This window comes from Onychomys torridus, chromosome 7 (genome assembly GCF_903995425.1).
Source record: "Onychomys torridus chromosome 7, mOncTor1.1, whole genome shotgun sequence".
NCBI lineage: Eukaryota > Metazoa > Chordata > Mammalia > Rodentia > Cricetidae > Onychomys > Onychomys torridus.
The window spans coordinates 42,451,051-42,478,082 of NC_050449.1; the positions used below are offsets into that span (position 1 = coordinate 42,451,051).

General features: G+C 44.6%; 1 protein-coding gene across 3 annotated transcripts in view; it reads right to left on the reverse strand.

Annotated features, from left to right (window-relative positions):
• Htr3b (5-hydroxytryptamine receptor 3B) overlaps nt 1-26,972 on the reverse strand; it is a 49,477-nt gene extending 22,505 nt beyond the window's left edge. The window contains exons 1-4 of one of the 3 annotated variants that reach the window (XM_036191659.1): nt 26,641-26,972; nt 9,951-10,023; nt 6,857-6,913; nt 1,359-1,519 (exon numbers count right to left, since the gene is read on the reverse strand). In XM_036191659.1, the coding sequence (XP_036047552.1) occupies nt 1,359-1,519; nt 6,857-6,913; nt 9,951-10,023; nt 26,641-26,643 (294 nt within the window). In that variant the 5' untranslated portion in view covers nt 26,644-26,972. Of the gene's footprint in view, nt 1-1,358; nt 1,520-6,856; nt 6,914-9,950; nt 10,024-26,382 lie in introns of all 3 variants that reach the window. The other 2 variants (XM_036191660.1, XM_036191661.1) reach the window with 2 other exon arrangements.
• Between the last annotated feature and the right edge of the window lie 60 nt (nt 26,973-27,032).

A 27,032-nucleotide genomic window follows, 5' to 3' on the forward strand; every position in this document is an offset into this window, starting at 1 on the left:
GCTCTCCGAGGTTCTCCCATTGTGCTGTAAGCCTGTATTTAAGACTTCCTCCCTCCTTCAAAAAAACAGAAAAGAAAAGGAAAGAAAAAAGAAAGCAGGCTGAAAAAGTCATGAGGAGCAAGCCAATAAGCAGTATTCCTTTGTAACTTCTGCGCCGCCGGTTCCTACCTCTAGATTCCTGCCCTGCTTGAGTCCCTACCCTAACTTCCTTTGGTGTTGGGATGACCTGGCAGTTGCAAGATGAAATAAACCCTTTCCTTGCCGACTTCCTTTTGGTCATGGTGTTTTTAACACAGCAATAGAAACTCCAGCTAAGCATGTTGAAGGCTGGGTCAGCAGTTGAAAGTCATGAAACCCTTAAAAGGTAGGGCCTGGGAAGAGGTCTCTTCCTCACTAGGATATGCCATTGACCCTCCTGCTTTTCTCCATGTGAGGTCAGTGCCTTTGTTCTGTGGTGTGCTCCTGTGGTATATGCTGTTGAAGGCTCCAAAGTCATGAAGCCCACTAGATGAGGAACACAACATCTGAAAACATGAGCTGAAAATAAATCTTTATAAGGTTTTGCTTTTGTCTGTTTGTTTTTTAAAGATTTATTTATTTATTATGGATACAGTGTTCTGCCTGCATGTGTGCCTGCACGCCAGAAGAGGGCGCCAGATCTCATTACAGATGGTTGTGAGCCACCATGTGGTTGCTGGGAATTGAACTCAGGATCTCTGGAAGAGCAGTTGGTGCTCTTAACCTCTGAGACATTGCTCCAGCCCCCTGTTGTTTTTGCTTTTGTTTTGTTGTTATTTTTGATACAGGGTCTCAAATGGGTCCTTCTTCCCATCCTCAGCAAACAGTCTAGAAAAGCCCTTTATACGTTCACGATAACTAGGGCAGAGATTTTTCTTTTTTCCTTTTTCAGATTTCAGACAGTAAGCGGTGGATCTAGCAAGCAAACCCTCTCTCAACAGGCAAGTATTCAACCACTGAGCTGCAACCCCCAGAGCTGGATGTCTACTTTACTATGCCATTACCACGAACAATGGAAAAGATAAGTAAATCAACCCCATCTCCAAAAATGCAGACTCTGCCTAGTACCAGCAGTTCAACCAGAGTCTCAGGAATAGAACTCTAGACAGGTTTCTGCATAAAGCACAGAGCTCAACAAGAGGCCGGCTGTGGAGGTCTACACCCGTGGTCCCAGTGCTCAGGAAGCGAAGGCAGAAACATCAGAAGTCTAGTGCCATCCTTAGCCACATAACAAGTTTAGGGCCATCCTGGGCTACATGAGACCTGTCTCAATCAATCAATTATTCAATCAGTCAATTGATCAGAGCAACACGAGCAAGCAAGGGTAGGATAGTCCTTACCACATCCAATACAGCATGAACACAAAAGTCCAGGTAGACAGTGGTGGCCTCAGCCCAGTTGTAAACTGGCCTGACATCCTTGTGATACTGCTGTAAGAGCTGCTTGGTGAGACGATGCAGAGAGGAAGCCTTAGGATGAGGTGTCACAGTGCCTAGGATACCTAGAAAAGAAAGCTGTTGCTGTGAAGACAAAGATAATGAGCTTCTTCAGGGAGCTGTAGACTGTCTGGGGCATGATGGCTTTTTGTGAGATAGTCAGCTGACTCCAGTCTGTGTAAATTCACAGCCAGCTGGCAGACACTTATTCAAGTAAGCTGACAACCCAAGTACCCTGTGGTGGCTAATCTTGGTTGTTGGTTTGAACTTCAACTGAGGAACTGCCTCCAGCAGACTGGCTTGTAAGCATGTCTGTGGGGGGTTGTCTTGACTACTAACTGATGCAGGGAGGGTACAGTTCATTGTGTGGGGGGTGGGGAGTGGGGGGGGGGAACTAGGCCATATAAGAAAGGCAACTGATCCAGGCCCCAGGAGCAAGCCAATAAACAGTGTGCCTCCATGGTATCTGCTCCACTTCCTGTCTTAAGTTGCTGACTTGACTTTTCTTGATAGTGGACTGTAACCTGTAAGATGAACAAGCTGCTTTTGGTCATGGTGTTTATTATAGCAACAGGAAAACAAGCCAGGACAAGCCCTCAAAAGAGATTCCATTGTAAAGATACATAAAGCAACTTCATCTTCGAGAATGCAAACTTCCCTAGAGTTCCATTTCAAACTGTTCCTGTAATGTGCTCTGCTGGTATGATGAGAAACCCACCCACACCCTTAGCCCAAACTAAACCCCCATGTTGGTTTGTGTATATGAGTGTGAGCAGGTGCATATACCCACATGGAGGACATTGGGTGTCCCAATCTATCACTCTTGGACTTACTCTCACTGAGCATGGGGCCAGGCTAGCAACCAGCAAGCCCCTGGGATGCTCATTTTTTTTGTCCCCTACAGTGCTGAAGCGTACACAGCCATGCCCAGCTTTTTTCATGGATACTGGGGATTCAAACTCAGATCCTCATGCTTTTGAAACAAAACACTCTTATTGAGCTAACTTCCCAGGCCTGTGTTTTATTTTTCCTTTCTTTCCTTTGATTTCCCATGTGTAATGGACAATCCATTGATCCCAGAGATCTGCATGGATTTCCACATAATGAAATTAATGAGAGTTCAATTCATGCTCTTTTGTTTCCATTGGGAAAAAAAATCTATTTTCTCACACCATCTGTCTTTGAATAAAATGTACTTGTCAGAAAATGAGATCTTTGCTTTGGGAAAAGTCTCCCTGGTTTTAGGAAACAATCATTTCCTCTGATCCAGGCATCTTGATTTGTTAGAGGAGTCATGATTGGTGTCGAGGCAGGAGAAAGCAAACAAGAGAAACCAACACCAGGGATTGGAAGTGACAGATTTGTGAGGGCACGCTCTGAATTGCAAAAAGATATTTTGTTCGGAAGCTTCTCCAACCCGGGGGGGATTTGAAGCTTCGATAAGTCATTGGACTGCAGCAAATTGCACACCTCCTGATGCGGTCCAAGATGAAAGCTGTCTCCAGTGTCCTGCGTCTGGATTGGCCCTATTTTGATGAGCCCATTTAAGTCTGGGAAATCCAGTAGGAAACTGAATGACATCACTTCTCCTTGTGCAACAATTCTGTTTGGACCCCTTTCTTTATGAATGAGGTCCTGTCACCTGTCACCACAGGCAGCAATTTCTATGATTTGTCAGTGTCAGGGGGGTGGGGACCAAAATGGTTAATGACGACGACGATGCTGGAGTTGTCATCCCAGGCAGGTAGCGGGCAGCAGAACGTTTGCTTTCATTACAATCAGAACTGCTAACTTAATGAGCATTTTAACTCCCTGACTGTTCACCCATGGAGAAGCTTAGGATGGGATCAGCTATTTGGGCATGCAGGACAAAGGTGGGTGGCTTGCACAGGACATCATTTTTTAAGGTTTGTGTGAATTGTTATTGTCAAAACATGTGGTGTGACTCTCTATCTGAGAACATTTCTCACTGTTGTACCCCAAGGAGGTAAGTCGGGAATATCAAACCAAGCTGGTCCCATGATTTCCCTACAAAGTTTGCTTTGGGCATCAGCGTTTTTTAGTCTCTCTTGGGAATTCCCAATTCAAGTCTCAGTTGGAGAAATCCTGAAATGGGCACAATTCAACCCAGGAAATCAAAATACAACCCAGGAATTAAAATACAATGATGAGAGGTGACGGTGTGTTCCTTGTACCCTTTGCTCATAAGGGGTCAAATCTCTCTCTGTCTCTGTCTCTGTCTCTGTCTCTCTCTCTCTTTCCTATCTTATCGAGGAAATAGTCCATAGAATAGACCCATGCTTTCTACAATGTGTCAAAAGCCTAGGTAAAAAGAGAACATTTTGGAGGCTAGGACTAGGAACAAAGAGAAAAAGCAAAAGCAAATGGAATTAAGCTTACATGTACATGAAAAGAATAGAGTTCTGGCATGAGCTGGGAGGAAATAATAAATTGCATTTCTACTATGAATGCAAATTTGCCCAAGGAGAAAGATCAATTACAGGAGAGAGATTAAGGATTTAAGTGACCATTAATTAGCAGCAAATGATGCCCCCTTGAAAGCTAATGTGACATTCACACAGCACTAAATGACTCAAAGTTCAGGGCTGTTTCCATAGACACTGATGGAAGCTATCATCTGGCTCAGGAGAGATTCCTGGTCAACCCTGCCTCCTCAGATCCGGATAACCAGCTTCTGTTAAGTCACTTGTATTGTTTCTGGAGAATAGAATGTGTTAGGGACTGAGCTATGAAGTATTTGGAAGGGAAGAGATTTAAAAACAGTAAGAATATGAAGGCAGGCATGGTGGCACAGGTCTGGAATCCCAGCCCTCAGAGACTGAGGTGGTAAATCACAAATCTGAGGCCAGCCTAGACTACATACTGAGTCCCTACTCAAAAAATGAAAACAGGTTGGGGATTTAGTTCTGTGGTAGAGTGCTTGCCTAGCAAGTGCAAGGCCCTGGGTTCAGTCCTCAGCTCCAGAAAAAAACAAAAACAACAACAAAAAATGAAAACATAAAAGCATTCTTTCTTTTTCACTTGTTCTTTTCTGTTTGTTTGGATTTGGTGTGTGTGTGTGTGTGTGTGTGTGTGTGTGTGTGTGTGTGTGTGTGTGAAAAGATGGCACAATTACTACAGATTCAGTGAAGGTATAGATGTCTAAGGCCATAGCTTACAAATTAAGGGGCTGGAGCTGAAGCACAGCTGGTCTGCATTCAGAGAACCACCTCGTAGGCATGACACTATAGAGACCTGGTTGTCTAAAACTATTAGGACCAGCACTGAGTAAGCCATCGGAAGGAAAACCGATACACCAGCACAGTGTCTATTACTGAGCAGAAGCAGCCAGGCCTGTTTTCGGAGCCTGCGCTTCCGGGTTGATAATAGCTTACATTTGTGTTGCACATTACACTTCCACATTCTGATCTTCATGAACACCCAAATAAAAATCAACTTAAGGGTATGAGGGTGAGGGTCAGTGAATAGGGTACTTGCCTAGCACACATGAAGGCCTGGGTCCCTCCCTCAGCACCACATAACACAGAGTGAGATGATGCACAGCTGTAATCTAGAATTTGAGAGGTGGATGCAGGAGGATCAGAGTTCGGCAAGTCAGTTACACAGAAAGTTCAAGGCTAGCCCAGCATACCTAAGGCTCTGAAACACTGCCTAAAGAATGAAGTGACTTATTTGGGTCTTGTGGCGAGTGACTAGTGAGGCTGGGGTGGACTCATCCCTAGCACACTCTCAGCACAAAGGAAAAAATATATCAGTTCTGGTATTTACAAGTCCACTTTGTATTACCTTAGCAGAAAGTCAGATTTCTTTGGCACGAACGCCCTCAGTGTGATTTATGAGGAGACCTCGGTCATTAGACCCTGTTGAAACATTGTTCCTGCCCCACTGAGAACCCAAATCAACATGAGTACAGAACATCAGAGGGAAGGCTGATGAGAAGATCCCCCAAGTCTTCGGGATGTCAGCTTTCTATTTTTCTTAGTTTCATGTTGATAGTTATTATCTGCAAAGAAATCCATTTGGCATTAATGAAATTTCCTCTATTTTACTCTTATAGTTAAGATAGGCTTTTATCCTTGATGTTAAATGTCCAGGACATCTGTGGCTATTTTCCTTCTCTACCAATTATCATTTCTGCTGTTTTCTTCCTTTCTCTGTAAATTCCCAGCTCTTTAGTTACCAAATTTCTTTCTTTCCTCTCCATAACTGACTCATCCCACTTCCAGTAATATTTTAAACTCTGAGTATTCAGACCCAAGTTCTAGGAGAACCCTCAAAGAGATAGGGCATAAGGAGAAGATAAAAGAAACTAGTGTGTTTGGAATCACCAACAGAAACAGAAACTTTTTCTCTCTCTTTTTAAGCACGGTTGGAGTGGAGGAAAAGACATTTTAGCAGATTAGTCCCAGGGGTTCTCATGCACTTCCTCGTGCTGTGGGGACCCCCACATAAAATCGTTCTCGTTCCTACTTCATAACTGTAATGTTGCTACTGTTATGAATCGTAATGTAACTATCTGATATGCAGGATGGTCTTAGGTGACCTCTGTGAAAGGGTTGTTCGACCCCCCCACAAAGGGGTCACAGCCCATGTATTGAGAACCACTGGATTAGAGAACTGGATTTAAGAAAAAGAGAATGGTATATACCCACATGTAGGTATGAGCCAACTATAGATTCTTGATTTATACACTTTTTTAAAAAATCAATTGTATCCTAAGTAAAACAGTTTAATTCAGTATAGTTAATGTTACCATGTAAATATCATTTCATACATTAAAACACATATTATCTCTAAAGTATTTTAAGAGAAATCATATACTCAAAACTTGCATGTCTTTGCACCTGCCGTTCGCAATATACTAGCCACATCTACAGTTTCTGTAAAGCTAGACTTAAACACTGTGATATCAAAATGATATACAGGAATCTACAGCTGAGACAAATCCATGGCATTCTTCCTCGCTCTGCCAAAGGCTTATAATAATGCCAAGGCTATCAGGGATCCTAAAACACCTTATTCATACATATCTGAAAGAGATTACCCCATACTTGATGTAAATTGCCACAGTGAGCCAGATTTCCTCAGAAGTGAAGATTTTCCCACCAATCATAATGTTTTGGAATGAATTTTCACCTGTATAAAAAGCTCCAGTGCATGATGTTGTACAGGTATGTATGATTGTGTGTGTATGTGGGGGGTGGGGTTGGGGAGCGGGGGCGTGTCAGAAACATATCACTGGTCTCTTCAAATCTTCATAGGACTAGCATTAAACAGATTATGAATAAAAAGGAACGAACTCGAGATGTTCCCGCACGGTATGGACACCACACTGTGAGAGCTAAGACACTGTACCCAGCCTAACCATTGACAGGACTTACCTACAGCAGCCACCAGGAGGCAGGACCACAGAGGAATCATGGCACTTTCCAATCGTTCTGGGGCAGGTAACAGAGAAGAGCAGTAACTACTGGGTGTGCTGCTGCTCAATTTTGCATCACTCAGCACCCCTCCACCCTGTTCTTCTGCTTGCTTTCTTGTGGTAACCTTCTTGCTATTTTGTAAACATCCCACTGGACCAAGGCGTACAAACACCACATGGAGGTTTGGAGATTGATGCCTTCATGAGCCCCACTAGCTTCTCCATTTGGCTCTGCCCTAGGATGATGGCCAACAGTCCATCTCCCTTACAGGAGACGGCTAAGTGAATAATGCAATATAAGAGGAGCCCCTGAGGAGAGGAAATTCCATGCTAATATGATTTCCTTTACAGCCTTTACCTAAGGCAATGTTCTTGCTGGCGTTCAGGACCCTAATTTCATTAATAATTGAGATCCAGATAGCTGTCTTAAATCAGACTTAGGCAGTAACGTCTCCAGTCTTTGGGAACAGTCACTGGGCTCTTGAGTTACAAGCAGCTAATGGGAACCTGGTATTGTCTAATGAACATCAACTATAAACAATACAGTGAAGAGAGTGCTTTTTGTTTCTGCTAGGCCCCTTTAATTAAGAGAAACATTGATTTTTGATAAATAGGAATGCTTTTTAAATTTCCACCAAGCACGGTCCACAAAGTAACTAAGACGCTTCTAGGCTTCTTGAAGATAAGAACTATTAATGTTTAACATCATTCGATAAAAGACTTTTTTTAACGTCCCTTTTAAAAAATATTTTTATTTATTTATTTTGTATGCAGGGGTGGGGTGGGCATGTGCTGCAGCGTACATGTAGGGGTCAGAGAACAACTTTTGGGAGTTAGTTCTCTCCTTCCACCGTATAGGTCTTAGGGATCCAACTCGGATCTCCAGGCTTGGTGGGAAACGCCTATACCCAATGAGCCATCTTGCTGGCCCCCGATAAAAGATTTGTTGCTGTGACTGATTGAATACTTGCTCACTTTTCATTATATCAGCTCCTCCTCTCTAGCTGCAGCTTTGGTAAGAGACTCTATCTCAAGGGAGGAAGTCATGGAGTGATACAGCAGGAGTCCTAGGTGCAGTCAAGGTGCAGTCAACTGGCTGAGAAAGAGTTGTGTCAGTGGGGGTGGGAGAAGAGAGCTGTCTCCTCCATCCTTATGGGTTTGTTGTATGTGTGAAAACATTTCAGAAGACAAGAAAAGCAAAATTTAGCCTGCTGGAGGTTAAATCTAGGAGGTTTGTTTTTCTTGGTTTTGTGTTTGAGAAGTACCTGTTACAGACGTTGGTACTCTGGGCTTCTAGAGATTAGCTCACCTCCCTCCCATCTTGTGCCAGTTCTGAGAATCTGCTTTTGCCTCTGAGGAGAACCTGAACAAGAGGGGGCACATCTGTGGGTAGTGCCTCTCTGCAGGAGGACTCAGAAGCCTCCCTTTGTGCAGAGGTTTGAACTGAGATGGTGATCCGCATGGTGTCCTGCCACACTTTCTAGTGAGCCATGACTCTGTCCGACCCTTCTGGAACGTTCTTCCCTCCCTTTCCTTTGTGCTTTCTCATGTGCCCATCTGTTACTGCAAGGCTCTTGCTAATGATGTGTAATGTAGGTACATTATGACCTTCATTAGCTGATTTAACTGCAGTCTGGTGCTGCTACCTGGTACGGCTCTTGGCTGCTGCCTCCTGCCAGGAGTTTGTGTGAGTACTGTGTCTTTAGGGGAGTTTGTGGCCATGTACTAGCTCAGCTCTCTTCTCCATGTCACCCTCCTACCAGGGTTTAGTTTATTTACTCAGTGGTTTTAGATTGGTATCATTTTACCATATAGTTCTGGCTGGCTTGGAACTCATTATGTAGACCAATCTGGCCTCCAGCTCACAGAGATAAAAAGTGTGCACAGCCACACCCAGCTCAACCTTTAATTTTTGTGTATGTGAAAATTGTCTCCTCTCACTCTCCTTAAAACCCTCCCTTCAAAGACACATAGCTTTTTACTACCAAGGGCTTCTATGAACACTTCCTAGGAAGGATAAATATGAGCTTGAATTGCATTGAAGCCTTTCAAACAGATCGGTAGATTTAATTGTTTTCGGTTACTTTTATTTTCTGTGTATGAATGTCTTGCCTGTGTGTATGTATGTACGTACATAGGTACTTATGTATGTATGTATGTATGTATGTATGTATGTATGTATGTGTATGTATGTATGTATACTACAGGCATGCCTAGTGCCCATGGACGCCAGAAAAGGTGTTGCATCCCTGGAACTGGATGGTTGTAAACTACTTTGTTGGTACTGGGAAATGAACCTGGGTCCTCTGCAAGAACAACAGGTTCTCTTAACCACTGAGCCATTTCTCCATCCCCCCAAATCAGCATATTTATGATGCAAAGCTGGAGTCATGTTTCATGTGTGTTGTTGTAGACGAATTTCTAAATGGTCTTATTAAATTAAAAAAAAAAAAAACATGAAGTGAAATATGGGGTGAAAGCTTTATATCAGGAAAATAGGGAAAGCCACCAGCCAACCTTACCTCACCAACTCTGCAGCTTCCGAATGGGAGCTACTTCCTGTCTATCCACACCTTTATTGCCTTGCTGTTCTGCCCTCTCACTGGCTCTTAGTCCAGCTACCTCACTTCCTTTTCCTACATAACTCTGTCACTTTCTGTCTGTCTGTACAGACCTCCAGGTCTCTACGGTTGGTTCTGGGATTAAAGGCATGTGTCACCACACTTGACTCTGTTCCCAAGTATGGCCTTGAACATAGAGACCCTGCCTGCTAAAGGATTAAGGGCATGTGCTGTCTGACTTCTTGTTTACTCTAAATGGCTGGTAATTTCCTGGTAAGCTTTATTAATGCACACAAATAAAATATCACATTTCAGCACAAATAAAATAACACCACGTATGTGTTGTGTGTGGTGTATGTGTGCATGGTGTATTATGTTATGCGTTGTATGTGATGTGTTGTGTGATATTTTGTGGTGTGTGTGTGTGTGTGTGTGTGTGTGTGTGTGTGTGTGTGTGTGTGTGTGTGTGTGTGTGTGTGTGTGTACACGTACCTTCTACCTCAGCCTCTGCTGATGCTATAGGCCTGTACCACTGTGTTCTTCTCCGGATCCTCAGAAATAGCACCTGGGCAAAGTGAACCAAAATGTCGAGTGAGGTTTGTGTCTACCATTCTCTAACTGCAACTCAGGCCAGGCCCACCTTAAGAGAGTTGCTAGAAGGGTATTTTTTCAGAAGCCCCTCTCCACCACCCCAGAAAATCCAGTTCCATGCTCTTCCATTTCCAAGTAAGATGTGGCACCTTTTAGATGGACCGACGTCTTCTGGAAGAAGCAGGGGTAGAGGGCTTATTATGCAAACATAATAAGGAAGTGTTTATTATGCAAACGGCAACTGAGTTATGTGTCCTTTAAGACTACTAAATAGTTTTTAATTACTGCTATATCAGTAAATCCCATAAATATGCAAATGCAATTAGTTCACAAAATAGGCCTTAAATATCTTTATTCCTCTCCAACAAAGTTCTTTGAAGTTAATCACTAACTCTCTTTGTTCAGTCCCTAGGCAGTTGTACTCAAATTGACAGGAATTTTGACAGATGTACATATTCAAGGAGAACCAAGGTTCCTGCACACATCTGGTCAGGCTGGATGGAGGAGGAGAGCAGATCAATGCTCTAACCAAGATGAGTGTCCACTAAGCACACCCCCTCCTGCAGTTTACTTTCTGTGCTGTTGCTTTGTGAGACAGTGTTTCAGCCTGTAGGCACTGACCTCATAGTGATCCTCCTGCTTCAGCGTCCCTGAGATTATAGACATGTACTATCTTTCCATTTGTTTGTTTGTTTGTTTTTTTTTTTTTGGTTTTTTCTTTGTTTTGTTTTGTTTTTTTTGCCAGAGCTGAGGATCAAACCCAGGGCCTTGTGCTTGCTAGGAAAGCGCTTTACCACTGAGCTAAGTCCCCAACCCCTCATTTTATTTTTGACAAGATCTTGTGGAGCTCAGGCTGGCCTGAGGATGGCATTAAACTCTGGTCCTCTTGATTCTGTTTCCTGCGTGCTGAGATGACAGGTGTGCTCCACCACATCTGTTTTTTGATAGTGCTGGTGACTGAACTAGTGATCTGTGTCTGCTAGGCAACCCCACCAACTGAGTGACCCTCCAGCCCCAGCCCATATGTAATTTTCATTACTCCAATGAAATAAATATTGACCCGACTACTGAGGCAGCTCTGCCAATCCAAGCTCACACTCTGATTTCCCTTTAGATTGGAACTTGCAATTGATAATACATATTTTCTGGTCATTAATTAATCAATTAATTAACATGGGCAGTCATGATGGCTCATGTGGATAGTCACAGTTCTTGGGATACTAATGCAGGAGAATAGAGTGAGTTCAAGGCCAACCTGGACTATATTTCTTCTTAGGACATACCCACAGGCCAAATCAATATAGACAACCCCTAACTGAATTGAATCTCTCTTCCCAAGTGAAGCTAGGTTATGTCAAGTTGAGAATTAGAACTAACCATCGCACCCTGGATATTGTGAAGGTGGTCTTGTTTGTCTCTGTGACTCCAGCACAGAGCTAACCAGTGCTCAGCAAATGTTCAGAAGGAAGGAAGGGTGAACAAGTGAACAGAAAGGATTTTTTTTTTTTTTTTTTTTTGGCTTACACAAGAAAGAGCATCCAGCTTTCTCAAGCCCACACTCAAGATGATATCTTTTTGCCACTATCTCATAAAGCACAGTGAGGAGGATGGCTTGGATTTGAGCCAGACTGCTATTTATTGGGCTCAGTAAGGAAGCAGCACACAGGGTAATAGGCACAGGTACAGGTGGATACTGCTTCTCTTGGGTCTCTGAGATTGCCCACAGTCCAAGATCTTGTAAGCCCTTGGGAGTAAGACAGACTCCACGACACAGAAGGAACAGAGCCAAGTGTGGTAACTCACATCATTAATCCCTGCTGCTTGGGAAGGTGAGGCAGGAGGATTGGCATGAATTTGAGGCCAGACTGGGCTATGTAATGAATTCATGGCAAACCAGAGCTACCCAGAAAGACTCTGTTTTAAAAGGTGACGTGGGGGAGAGGGTTGAAGAGTTGTCTGTAGTGTAAATTCTAATTGGTCTTAACAATAAAAACCCCAGAGTCAGATATCAGAGTGAAAGCTGAAAGATCAGAGAAGCAGAGCAGCCAGCCACTAGAAAGACTTCTTACCTCTAGGAATCCTCAGACCAAAAGGACCAAGCTCCTGTATCCATCCCCCCTCATCTTCCTGTCTCCATCTGCCTCATCTTTCTGTTTCCATCTGCCTCATCTTCCTGTCTCCACTTCCCTCATGAGTTCTCACTCACTGGATCAATCTCGTGTAGCCCAGGGCAGCCTTGAACTCCTGATCTTCTTGCTTCCTCCTCCCAAATGTTAGGATTAAAGTGTGTGCCACCACTGCCTGGCCTCTATGGTTAACTAGTGTCTAGCCCGCCCTCTGATCTTCAGGCAAGCTTTATTTATTAGAGCACAAAATATCACCACAGTGGGCAGTAAAGTGCTTGCCAGATGTGGTGGTTTGAATAAGAATGGCCCCACAGGCTCATCTAGTTGAATGCTTAGTCATCAGGAAGAGGCACTATTTGAAAAAGATTAGGGGGGGTGTGGCCTTGTTGGAGAAAGTGTGTCACTGGGGGTGGGCTTTGAGGTTTCAAAACCCCATGTCAGGTCTAGTCTCTTTCTCTGCTTATGGATCAGGATGTAGCTCCAGTGCCTGCCTGCATGCTGCCATGGTCCCCACCATAACAACGATGGACTAAACCTCTGAAATTGTAAGCAAGTCCCCAGTTAAATGCTTTCTCTTATGTAAGAGTTGCTATGGGGGTTGGAGAGATGGCTCAGAGGTTAAGAGCACTGGCTACTCTTTCAGACATCCTGAATTCAACTCCCAGCAACCACATGGTGGCTCACAAACATCTGTAATAATATCTGGGACCCTCTTCTGGCATATTGGCATAAACGCAGGCAGAATACTGTATATATTAAAAAAAAAAGGGGGGGGGGCTGGAGAGATGGCTCAGAGGTTAAGAGCACTGACTGCTCTTCCAGAGGTCCTGAGTTCAATACCCAGCATCCACATGGTGGTTTAGAACCATCTGTAATGAGATCTAGCGCCCTCTTCTGGCCTGCAGGGATACATGCAGACTGAATACTGTATACATAGTAAATAAATAAACCTTAAAAAAAAAAAAAAAAAGCCAGGTGGTGGTGGTGCACACCTTTAAACCCAGCACTCAGGAGGCAGAGGCAGGTGGATCTCTATGAGTTTGAGGCCAGCCTGAACTACCAAGTGAGTTCCAGGAGAGGCTCAAAGCTACACAGAGAAACCCTGTCTCAAAAAACCAAAAAAAAAAAAAAAAAAAAAAAAAAAAGAGTTGCTGTGTCTCTTCTCAGCAACAGAACAATGACTAGGGACACCGGGCAAGCATGAGACTTGAGTTCAGTTACCAGAACCCATGTAAGAAGCCAGGCTGATGGTGCACTCCGTAATCCCAACATTGAGGAGGCAGAGGATCCCTGAGACTTGCTGACCATCCAGTCAGTGAACTCCAGGAGTCTCAAAACACAAGGAACTAGCAAGGGCAATGCAGGAGAGCTCACCCTGGTGGTGAGGATAAGGGAGAGCTAGCAGGCAGGTCCACCCTGCAACCACCCAGGCCCACCCCAACGCCCACCCCATCTATGATCTGCTGGAGCATGAGAAGGGGCTGGTCCTGTAGACCCAAAGCTGCAGGATCTCCATGACGCACAGTAACAGGACAACCAAGAGGAGTCCCAGTGAGGGCCCAGCATCGATAGTGTAGCAGAAACCAGAGGCCTCGAACCAGACCAATGACTCTTTGCAATGAACACTTTCACATAAAGATTTATGGAACCATTGCTGACTCCCCACAGGAGACCTTACCTTGTCGGAGGAAGGACTGAGGGAGTGGGTTTGGGAGGGAGGCAGGGGGGGTGTGGAAGGAGGGAGATCTGTGGTTGGTATGTAAAATGAATAAAAATTTCTTAATAATTAAAAAAAAAAAAAAAGGTATATGGAGCCAGGCAGTGGTGGTGCATGCCTTTAATCCCAGCACTTGGGAGGCAGAACCAGGTGGATCTCTGTGAGTTTGAGGCCAGCCTGGTCTACAGAGCGAATTCCAGGTCAGCCAAAGCTACACAGAGAAACCCTGTCTCGAAAAAACGAAACAAAACAAAACAATGTACAAATAAAAGGGTTTACTTTGTGACTTGCTATGTCACACTACAGCCTCCATGAGGAGATTTTCCCTCATATTTTATTTCATTTTATTTTGAGGGGAGGTTGCAAGGGCAGAGGATGGACACAAAGGAACAGGAAATGAATGGGACTGAAATGCATGGTGTGAAAGAAAGAATAAATAAAAAGAAAGTTAGAAAAAAAAATGAAAGAGAAAGCAGGCTGAGCGAGCCATGTGGAGCAAGCCAGTGAGCAGCACCCCTCCGTGGCCTCTGCATCAGCTCTTGGCTACAGGTTCTTGCCCTGTTTGAGTTCCTGTCCTGACTTTCTTTGATGATGAACAGTGATGTGAAAGTAACCAAATAAACAAACCCTTTCTTCTTCAAGTTGCTTTTGGTGATGGTATTTCATCACAGCAATAATAATCCTAACTAAGATAGTAGTCCAGGCTGTCTTCAGACTCATGCCAATCCTCCTCCTGCTGGGGGATGTCCTTCTGTATGCTGTGAACATGTGTTGCTCTGATTGGTTGATAAATAAAGCTGTATTTGCCTATGGCAAGGCAGCTTAGAGGCAGGCAGGAAATTCAAGCACATAGACAGGAAGAAGAAAGGAGCGGCAGAGAGGAGATGCCAGCCGCTCCCAGCAGAAGCAAGATGTAAAAACACCAGGAAGCCACGTGGCAACTTGTAGAATAAAAGGAATGGGTTAAGTTATAAGAGCCAGCTAGCAAGAAGCCTGAGCCTTAGGCCATATAGTTTGTAAGTAATATAAGCCTGTGTGTGTCTAATTGAGTCCGAGTGGCTGTGGGAAACACAGGAAAACATGCAGCTGCATCCTGCCTGAGTGCTAGGATTGCAGCCAGGAGCTGTGATACCCAATTTATTTATTTGTTTGTTTGTTTATCAAGGTTTCCTTTTCTTTTTTTTTCTATTTTTTATTAATTTTTAAATTTATTTTACATACCAACCACAGTTTCCCTCCTCTCATCCCATTCCCTTCCCTCACCTCCTTCCTACGCCCCACCCACCCACATCTACTCCTCTGAAGGGTAAGGCCTCCCAAGGGAGTCAAGAAAGCATGGCATACCAAGTTGAAGCCGGACCAAGCTCCTCCCTTCTGCATGAAGGCTAAGCAAGGCATCCCACCATAGGGAGCAGGTTCCAAAAAGCCAGCTCATGCACTAGGACAGATCCTGGTCCCACTGCTAGGGTCCCCACAAACAGACCAAGCTACACAACTGTCACCCACATGCAGAGGACCTAGGTCAGTCCCATGGAGGCTCCCTAGCTGTCAGTCTAGTGTTGGTGAGTTCCCCCAAGCTCAGGTCAACTATTTCTGTGGATTTTCCTGTCATGATCTTGACCACCCTGTTAGTTATTTTGGCGCTCTTACCCCGCGAGGAACACGACAAATTCACAGAAGAGCTGTTTATTGATATAGGATAGAAGGGACAGACGCGACAGGCCTGTGGGACAAGAAGAGAGGAGAAGAAGAGAAGAGAAGAGGAGACCTGTGCAAAATGGCACCGGCTTTTTAAAGAGTGGGCTGCGCATGCGTACAGGACCGCATGTGGCTACTTTACGCAACCATACAAAGCCACAGAGTCCTAGTCATGCGAGATGTTTTGACCTGGAAATGGCTATTTTGAACTGGAAATAACCAGACGGTCCTTCGGGCAAGCCCAACCATGTGGGCATGTTGTGACTTCATATCACACCCCACCCTCCTTGCTTACATAATCCTTCTACCTCTCTTCAACTGGACTCCTGGGACACTCAATTTAGAAGCTGTTTTATTTACTTGTCCATTCCTTCTTCTACTATGTGAGGAATTGTGCTGGACATCAGAAATGAAAAGATAAGAAAGCACCAGGGGTCGTGGGGTAGAAGATGAAGATAAACTTTGAGGGCTTTTTCTCAACCACCAGAGCAGAGGCAGCCACCCTCCTGAGTTCTTCCCTGACCAGACAGTGGTGGCACACATCTTTAATCCAGCACTTGGGAGGCAGAGGCAAGAGGATCTCTGAGATCAAAGCCAGCCTGGTCTACAGTGAGTTCCAGGACAGCCATGGATACACAGAGAAACCCTGTCTTGAACCAACTCTCCCTCCCCCCCCCCACCCCCCCCCAAAAAAAAAGACCAAAAGATGGGGAAAGTAGATAGGAGGAAGCCAGACAGGGCAGAGGAAAGTGGCCTTTGTAGCCAGGCTTAGTGACACATACTTCTAAATGTGGAGGATCAGCCCTCACCTTTTCCAGGGTTCCTATAAGGAGAAGAGAGGAATAAGGAATATTAGGTAGAATGATAGGCCTAGCCAAGAGGAAGAAAGACAGAAACCACGAAATAGCTTCGAGAGGACCTGGGTCAATACCCAAAAGCCCAGAAAAAAGAGCTTTTTATAACAATGCCAAGGGGTGAGGCAAAAGACCTCCCACTTGCTAGATACAACCAAGTGTAGACCTTTCTAAACACCTGGGACCCAGGCCCGTCGTCCACTCATCCTCTTATGCAGTCCTGCTGGGTAAAGCAAGCTCAGATCTCACTAGGAAACCTCTGTGGGCTCCCACATCTAATCTCAGCCTTTGGGAGACAAATGCAGAAGGATCACTGAAAGTCTAAAGCTCGTTTAGTCTATAAAGCACGTTCAAGGGCAGCCTGGGCTACATAGAGAACATAAGGCAAGACTTTATCTTGGGTGGGGCAGTGGCCAGGAAGCTAGAGATAAAGTTCAGTTGGTAGAGTGATTGCCTAGCACATATAAGCCCTGGGGTCCCTTCAGGACACTACAGAAACTAAGAACCCTAGCGCATGCCTATAATTCCAGCATTGGGTGGTAGAGGATGGAGGCTTGAGAGTTCAAGGCCACCTACAGCTTCATAGAGAGTTGGAAGCCAGTGCAGGCTATGTAAGACCTTGGGCTTTTTGTCTTTTTGGGTTTTGTTTTTGTTTTTGTTGTTTTGTTTTGAGAGAGTGACCTTTGTCCTGAGTACAGGTAACATAGCCATGGACAGCAGGGCCAAAAGGTGAGCTCATGGTGCCTTCCATGGGCCACAAGCACACTGGAAAATTGTGGGCAGATAATTCTACACTCACATGACTTGAATAGATTCACAAGTTCATGACACAGAATGCTAACGGGGCTTAAAATAGGAAACCGAAATATTGTATAAGTCTGTGTAAGCGCTGTGATTATAATGCTGTCTCCAAATGGCCTGTAGCAATTATTCTAAAAGGCACAACAGCTGTACTTGTCCCCTCCTTGCTACTGCTGAAATTGACACTGTCATTGCTTCAGGAGGAAGGCTTGGCACTAATGATAGGGGGGCTGACTATGGCTGGAGTGTGACAGACCTCTAGTTAGGGCCTTTAAAGACTGAGCAAGGAGTAAAAGAATAAGCTCCCAGGAAGCCGGTCTCTGGCGATGGATGTAGTCAGAGCGCCACCGTGTGGCAGGCAGCCCTTCTGCTTGCTGTACCAAATTCTGTGTAGTGAGAAAACTATAACCAACCTATTTTGAATTATTTATCCATTCATTCATTTATGTATTTATTTGCTTATCTTGGCTTTTTTTAAAAAAAAAAAAAAAAGTCTCACTGTGCAGTCCTGTGCAGCCTCAAACTTGTGGACTCTCTTGCCTCTGCCTCCCAAGTGCAACAACACACCACTCTTTAAATTCTGCTTGTTGTTTATTGAAATGAGGTCTCTTGTTGCCCAAGGTGGTCTCAGTAAAGGAGGATGACTTTGAGCTCCTGATCCTCCTTATGTGTACCTTGTCAGACTGGGATTACAGTCAATCCCCACATTCAGCATTAAACTATCGAATTTTTCACAGTTATGTGTTTATTTGGTGTGTGTGTGTGTGTGTGTGTGTGTGTGTGTGTGTGTGTGTGTGTTTGAGTACATGTCATAATGTTCATGTGAAGATCAGAGGACAATCTTCAGGAGTCGACTATCCCTTCACTGTGTGGGTCCAGGTGATCGAACTCAGGTTGTCAGGCTCCTTAGCAGGTGGGTGTCTATAACTGATGAGGCATCCTGCCAAACCTAAACTTTATTCTTTATTTTTTAACATAATTTCTTTATGGATTCTTTGGGAACTTCACATCATGTACCCCAATTCTGCTCATTTCCCAGTCCTCCCATATCCACCCTTCACCCTTGCAGTGTTCCCTGCCCCACCCCCCACAAAAGAAAATTTAAAAAGAAAAATTAAAACCAAACAAAATCAAACCAACCAAACCAACCAACCAAACAACAGCAATAAAAACAAAACAAAGAAATCCCTCTTGGCTCCTCCATCTTTCCCGCCTCTCCCACACCTCTTCATTCCTCCCAGTGGCGTTGGGATCCGAGGTGTCACACAGTGTACCCTTTCGTTCAGTCAGCTTTATTTGGAACATTCATGGCAATGAGTCGTCGGTCTGGTTTAAGGCCTCTGGTTTCTGTTCCACCATCATCACTGGACCCTCAACTTCCTTATACACTGAGTCTTTAGATGATTTGAAAGTCATGCCACTCTTCAATTTGTTCGTCACTCTTTCTTTGCTCTGAATTTCCCTCTTGGAGTTTCCTAACACCAACCCACACCCACCCATCCACTCTGCTCCCTCTCAATGGACAACTGTTAACTAGATACCTACCCACACTAACCTCTTCACTCCTGCTCCTTCAAATCTTGATTCAAAGGAGCCTTCCAATTTCCTTAAGTGACTTCCTCAGAGCAGAGCTCCTAAGAAGAGGAATAAATAAAGTCCTGGTTTCCCACCCCTGAAAAATTCTGAAATAGAGCTCAGAGTACAAGCCTGTAATCCCAGCATCCTGCTGGGGCAGGAGGATTGCCAAGAGTTTGAGTCCAGCATAGGCTACACAGCAAGACTGTCTCAAAACAAACATGGCCAAGGGTTTTGTTTTTGTTTGTTTGTTTTTGTTTTTCCGAAATAGAGTTTCTCTGTGCTGCTTTGCGCCTTTCCTGGATCTTGCTCTGTAGACCAGGCTGGTCTTGAACTCACAGAGATCCGGCCTCTGCCTCCAGAGTGCTGGGATTAAAGGCGTGCGCCACCACCGCCCAGCTCTCAAAACAAACATAAAAGTTACAGTATTATTGAACAATATTGTTAAATTCATATTGAATTTTAGCATATGTTATGAGAGATCAAATTCTATAAGGTCTTAGAAGCATGCCATCAGGACTTGGCTACAACCAATCTATTTCATTTACACAATAGAAATCAGGAAATGGAAGGGATTGAGGGGAATCCAGCCATGAAAGCTGGACAAGGGGGCCTGCCTTGCACACTGCCACTTAACCCACTGGTGTAAGGGATCTTTATGGTCTAGGATCACAGGAAGGAGAGGACTCCCAGAGGTTTCCCACTCTTTTCCTGGGCAGACAAAGCTTTATTGGTCCAAGAGAGGTTTCTAGCAAAAGTCAGTTGTAGGCCTTGGCAGATAGAGTGAGTGCACAGAAGCCCGGTGGAAGCATAGAAACTGTACCAAGGGTGCAAATAAGATCTGCAGATATCGTGAAAGGTGCTCCACTGCAGAGAACAGCAAGATGTACTGGAGGTGCAGAGTTTCTAAGTCTTTAAGAAGCAAACACTATGTGTCAAAGATGAACTTTCGTGATCCTCCTCTCTCTAACCTCCAGAGTGCTGGGATTACAGGAGTGACATCATGCCTGGTCTATTGGTGCTGGGGTTGGAACCAGGGCTTCCTCCATGCTAGGCAAACACTCTTCCAGCTGAGCTACATCCCAATACCCAGAAGACGGTTAAGTTCTAAGTAGCCTAAGGCCTAGCTTTTTCAGAACTCAATCATGCAGAAATGCATTTAACTATTTGTAAACCAGCATTACCTCTACCAGAGGATGCTCTTCTCTCTCCCAACAGCTTTGAAGATTTTTCTATAAATTTTACCAGAGGCACATGGTCCATGACCTGATCACTTTTTTTTTTTTTTTTAATTGTGGGTCACTTTCAGAGTTACAGTTCACTGAGGCTGAGAAGGCATAGTGAGAACATAAAACAGAAGCAGACATTCCCAAAGAAGATTTTCATACACATTAAAGCAGAAGTTAATCATTGGATGGAAATTCATCCTGGCCATATACCAGTGAGCCTGTTTGCTTTTGTTGAGCTTCTTGTTTGTAGATGTGGCCACACATGACAGTCACCATGGAGTTTCTTTTCTTTTCTTTTTTCTTTTCTTTTTTTTTTTGGTTTTTCAAGACAGGGTTTCACTTTAGCTTTTGAGCCTGTCCTGTACTAGCTCTGTAGACCAGGCTAGCCTCAAACTCACAGAGATCCACCTGGCTCTGCCTTCTGAGTGCCTGTTCCCATAGCCAATGACTATGGTGGTCAAGGTAAGCTTCTGTCATTTTGTGTCTGTGTGTGTGCATGTGTGCATGCATGTCGGTACAAGTGTGTTTGAGTGTATGTGTGCAAATATGTGTGTTTGCATGTGTGGGGAAGCCAGAGATCAACATCAGGTCACTCTTGACTTTTTCTTTCTTTTTATTTTTTCTTGTTTTTAGTCAATGTCTCTCACTGAACCTGAGGCTCACTGACTATGATAGGCAGGCCAGCCAGTGAGTCCCTGGACTCTTCCTGCCACTACCATTGGGAACACACACACACACACACACACACACACACACACAGAGAGAGAGAGAGAGAGAGAGAGAGAGAGAGAGAGAGAGAGAGAGAGAGAGAGAATTGCTATGTTGCCCAGGCTGACCTCAAAATCTCCAGTGATCTTTCTGCCTGAGGCTCTCAAGTGGCTTGTGCCACCACACCCAGTTAATTTCCTCCTTCTCTCCTCATCCTCCTCTTTTCCCTCCCACGTCTCCTGCTCTTCCTCTTGAGACTCACATTCTATATCTAGCAGGAGATGACCTTGGACTCTCTTCTTCATGCTGTGAATATAGGAATGCACTGTCACACACTGATTCATATTTTGTTCTTAAAGGATGTGGTTAGGAAAGCTGACATGATAGTACACACCTGTAATATCTGTATCTGAGAGGCTGAGGCAGGGGGATTGCTTTTAATGTGAGGTCAGCCCAGGCTACATAGCAAGATCTTGTCTCAAAAATCAAAACAAGGGGGCTGGAGAGATGGCTCAGAGGTTAAGAGCACTGGTTGCTCTTCCAGAGGTCCTGAGTTCAATTTCCAGCAACCACGTGGTGGCTCACAACCATCTGTAATGAGATCTGGTGCCCTCTTCTGGTGTGCAGGCACACATGCAGGCAGAGCACTGTATACATAATAAATAAATCTTGAAAACAAAAACATCAAAATAAAAAAAAAAGGACTTCCAGAAACCCTCAGCAACCAGAGCCATGTCCCTAGTTCTGGTGATCAATGGTGATTACCTTGTCTGTAGACACAGGGATATGGACTTCACCCAGAAAACTGAATGGCACACAACTTCGGCTGTGGCCAGCACTTCAACCCTGAGGCCAATGTAGAAGTGCTTGCACATACTACCCAGGTGTTCCAGTCTTTCATGATGCACTGAAGGTTGGCTCAGTGACTTCGTGTTTACCTCCCATATACAAAGCGGTCTGTAACATCACAAAAATAAAAGATATGTCTCATCCTCCTCCCATCCCCAAATACATTGTCTGAGTGGGTAAAAGTCCTTGCTGAGCAAGCCTGACTAGCTGGGTTTTGAGCCCTGGAACCATTGGTAAGAGGAGAGAACTAACTTCTGAAGGTTGTTTTCTAATCTCCACAAATGTGCTTGCACACACACACTAATAGTAATAATGATGATGATGATGATGATAATTTTTAAAGAATAGTGTATGTCCTGGTTAAATGGAAATACTTTCTCCAAGGCCATATCCTGTCCTGGGGTGGCTTACTTCCTGTGGGTATTATTATGGCTAGCTCTGTCTCCCTTCACAGTTAGGGCTAATCCAAACCAACAAGGTTCAGCTGAGGTCATTACCCTATCTTGCAATTCAATGTCTCCTTTTCAGTCTTGTTTCTCTTCCTTCTCTCTTTACCCCCCAAAACACTCAACAGGATTTCTTCACACATGGCCCTTTGTTTACTATTGATGTAAATTGATGCCACCAGTGATCCATGAGAGATGTCAGGATGGGGCTCTGCATGTGGACAACCTAGGTCTAGCTAGCAGGAGGACACCATCATTGCTAATAGTGCTCACACTAAGAAGCAGCAGAACTCTTCCATTGTTGCCTGGTGTTGCATACTGAAGGAATGGTATACCGAAGGAAAGAAATGGGTTGCTAGCTAAGTGCTAGCAAATATCTCAGATATTTGAGGTTTGTTTGTTGTACTGGTTTTTGTTCCTTTGTTCATCCATTTCTGCCACTGTTTTATTTTAGATAGTCCAGCTTCAAAATTAATAACCGAGGATGACCTTGAACTTCACTTTTAAAAATTTTTATTTATTTATTTGTTTTATTTTGAGACAGGGTTCCTCTATGTAGTCCTGGCTGTTCTGGAACTCATTCTGTAGACCAAGCTGGCTTAGAACTCACTGAGATCCGCCTGTCTCTGCCTCCCAAGTGCTGAGACTAAAGGCGTTTGCAGCCACCACCACCCCACTGACCTTGAACTTCAGATCTTCCTTCCTCCACCTCCTAAGTACTGGGATTACAGGAGTGGTCTTTAAAAGACATTGAGTGTCCTGGCTTAACCTAACTAAAGCTCTGGGAAAAAAATAAGGAAAAACAGAAAACAATTAACCAGCAATTAAAAGCTTTGTGTGAATGCAGAGAGCCTCCAAGGTGGTGGGTTAAAGGACATTATCTCCTGTGGTCAAAGGTAAATAAAACTGAGAATCAGGACTTAACCAGCAGACTAGTTGTGTTCCCCAAGAAGTCAATTTCCCAACCAAAAAAACTGTTGTAAGTTCTTGCTTTTTAAATGTCAATTCATTAAGCTCTTCCTTTTAATTAGAATGTTTGATTCATTAATATTTAAAGTAACTACTGACATTAACAGATTGAGATCTCTCATCTTATCTGCTTTCCAGCTTGCTGTTTGTTTTTTGTTTTTGCTTTTTTGCTTTTTACAGACAGGGTTTCTCTGTGTAGCCCTGGCTGTCCTAGTACTCACTCTGTAGACCAACTGGGCTTGAACTCAGAGATCTGCCTGCTTCTGCCTCCTGAGTGCTGGGATTAAAATTATACACCACCACCACTAGGCTCCAGTTTGCTTCTGAGTGCTTTTGTTTCTTTCTTCTTGCCTTTTTTTTTTTTTTTTTTTTAAGATAGGCTGACATCAAACTCAGAACATAGCTGAGGATGACCCTGAACTTCTGATCTTCCTCCACTTCCTAAGTGCTGGGTTACAGGCACAGCACACCATCACGCCTGGTTTAGGAGGTGCTGGAGTTTGAACCCTGCCTACTAAGCAAGCACTCGAGCCAACCAAGGTACACTGTATATCTGCACTGTTTATATCGTGCTAGGAATCAAGCCTAGGACCTCCTACTTGCTAGGCAAGCCTTCTACTAAGGGAGCTATATCCCTAAACTCCTGCCTTTGATTTGTCTGTATTTCTATCTTCATTACCTCTTAGCTTTTTAGTTACAGGTTTTGCTTTTTTACTTAGTAGTTATTGGGATTCATACATAACATTCTTTTTCTTTTCCTTCCTTCCTTTCCTTCCTTCCTTCCTTCCTTCCTTTCTTTCTTTCTTCCCTATCTTTTTTAAACAGGGTCTTAATAAAGTTCAGGACGACCCAGTACTTACTATGTAGTCCATCCACACTAGCTTGAAATTTGCAGGAATCTTCATGCCTCTGCTTCCCCAGTGCTGGGATTGCAGGGTGGTGGCACCCCGGCCAGCCATTCTTCTCATAGTGTACCAGCATCAGTGGATCTGGTATGTAGTTTTTGTCTTTCTCATTGGCTTACATACCTCCCTCACTTTTTGTGTGTGTTTTTAAGTCTTGGCTCACAGTTCCTAAAGCTAGAGGGCTGGATGCTTTTTCAGCCACTAGTCATACTGTGACTGTGGCCTGCTGTTTTTCAGTAAAGCTACAAAGAGGGCACACACCCTTTGCAGAACTTTGGTTTCTGTTTGGATTTCCTTTTCAAAACTGTGGTTGATCTCTGGAGCCTTTGTTAGTCTGTAGGCAGGTACTTTTAGAGGTAAATACCCATGCTTCAGAGGTAGGGTATGGGGGAGAGAAGGCTGCCGCCCCTGTAAAGGACTGATTATGGAGCCTTCAAAGTTGTTCATTGTTGTTATTTCAGGTAATGGCCTCCTGAGAAACAACTAAAAATAGCTAGTTCATTTGGATATACTCTTTTTATGAGTCCTAGGATAAACTTTGCTCCTTATAATACTAAATTCTCCACCCAGAGGCTTTCCTGTCTGCCTGTATGTGTGTGTTTCAGGGGAGGGTGTCATGTGTGCTTCCCTATGTGTGTGAGAGAGACAGAGGATTTTTATTATTACATTTATTCATTTTTGTGGATGTGTGTGGGATTATGTGCTGTGTGCCACAACAAGTGTGTGGAGCTCAGAGGACAGCTTGCAGGGGTCTGTTCTCTCCTTCCATCATGAAGGTCTTGGGACTCTAACTCACATCCTCAGGCTTGGCAGCAAGAGCCTCTACACAACTGAGCCATCTCCTCAGACCTCTGCCATTGTTTTGAACGTGTTGTATGAGCTCAAATTGAGCACGCTCAGGAATGTGCTCAATTCTGAATGTGATGTATTTTTCCAGTCTGAGTACAAAAGCCTGTTTCTGCCAGGCCTGATGGCATAGGCCTGTAATCTCTGCAGTGGGAGGCTGGGGCAGCAGGATCAAGGGTTGAAGGCCAGCCTAGGAAACATAGTGACACGTTATCTTAATAAAAACTGTTCACAGGGGCCTTGCTTTGAACTCTAGTGCATAGCTTTCATGTTTGTTGCCGTTTGTCCATTCTTTGTAGAGATTGGCTTTTGTTTATGTCTCCCAGGCTAGCCTTGGGCTCACTATATAGTTAGTTCTAGTCCAGTCTCAAATGCAGATCAATTCTTGCCTCAGTCTCCAAAGTGCTAGGATTATAGGTATGCACCTGGAACTCACTATGTAGACCAGGCTGGCCTTGAACTCACAGAGATCCTCTTGCCTTTGCCGCCTGAGTGCGCGCGGGGGGTATTAAAGGCATGGGCCATTTATGCTCAGCCTTCCCCAGCTCTAACACTATCATACATGTATACTATATGTTTTGACCATAGTCACCCTATTATATTACCCTCTCTTCTCCCACTCTCACTGAACCCCTTTCTTTACAACAAGCCCTCCTCCTAATTTCATGTCTTACCATTCTTTCAGTGATACTGTGTGTCACTATTCCTAGAGAGATGTGAACAGACATGCCACACAGAGAACTGATGACAAATCATAGTGAGAATATCAAAGTCATACTTGGCAAACAAACCACTGAGTTTTATTGGGGTGACTTATAGGAGTGTGGGTTAGGGGCACTTATAGGAGCAGAAATAACTCACCAATAAAGCCCATGCAAGCACACTGCACAACCTGCAGGCAGCTTGACAGTTGGAGTGGGTCTCTTTCCAGGCAGTTCAGCTTACCTGAGAGCATCTCTTAGCAGCTCTGTTTATAGATGCTTGGGGAGGGAGGGGCCTAGTGAATCTGGTCAGTTTCAGGTAGCTTTTGAAGCCTTTTGAGTTGTTTACTTCCTGAACTTAAGGAGCTGTCCTCCAAAGCAGGTTTTATTCTGGAGGAAATTGCTCCACAACAGTGACCCACAGAGCTCTGTCAGGGCTGCTAAAATGGGAATAAGTAAGGGGTTACTTAAAGGCACACAAACAAATTAACTGTGACTACATCACTGAAGAAAATGGCTCTTCTGGGGGCTGGAGAGATGATCCAGTGGTTAAAAGCATATACTGCTCTTGCAGAGGCCCTGGGTTTGAGTTCCAGCACCCATAGTAGAGGGTTTACAACTGCCAAGGCAGCAGCTTGTACTGACAACCACTGTTGTGATCTGGCTCTCCCATGTGTGCAGACACTGGAAGCACCTCATCTTTGATTGTGTAAGTCAACCTAACCAATCCCTTTGTAATTTTATAAAGTGTAATGGTTCTGTTCCTCAGGGAATCCTGACAAAGACGGACCTGGTAAGCACAGTTCCCAATTCCCAGACACCTAGGAGGCTAAGGCAGAAGCATAGAAAGTTCAAAGTCAGCGACTGTCTCAAAGTAAAACATCGTTGAGCATGACAGTACAGACTTACCATCATACAAGACCAGGTGGAGACAGAGGATCAAGAGTTCAAGGCCAGCCTTGGCTACTACTGAGGCTGGTATTGTTAGCCACGGGAGATCCTGTCTCAAAATTCCAAACCTAAGCTACCAACAATAAAACCCTCCTCCCAAACGTTAAGAGGGGTGGGGTGTGGCTTAGTGCACTAGGCTCCACGCAGCTTACACACACAGGGCCTGAAAACGGGAAAATTAGAACCCTTGGCAACCCTGTTGAAGATCAAGGATACCATGCTGAGCTCTGTGAGTGTTCTGGCCCGCTCAGTTGTCTTTACAGAGCTCACTGGAGTCAGCCTATGTCTCTCTTCGGGTCCCCGGAGTAAGAAACGCCTGGAAGGCCTGGTGGAAAAGTATGTCAGCACAGGGAACCCAGCAGCCTCGCAGGGCCTATGGGGGACCTGGGGCCGGGCCGGACGCGGATGCCAGGCTCGGCCATCCCAGGATGGAGAAAGAAGGAGTCTTGGAGACCGAGAGGCCTCGCCGCCCACTTCCTGGGCACCAAATGCGGAAATGGCAACGGCGGGCGACGCGACGCTGACCCGTTAGTCAGTGCCCGGCTACGGTCACGTGGGCCTGAGCACGCGGAGAAGCTCCGCCCTGGACTCACGCAAGCCGGGGGCGG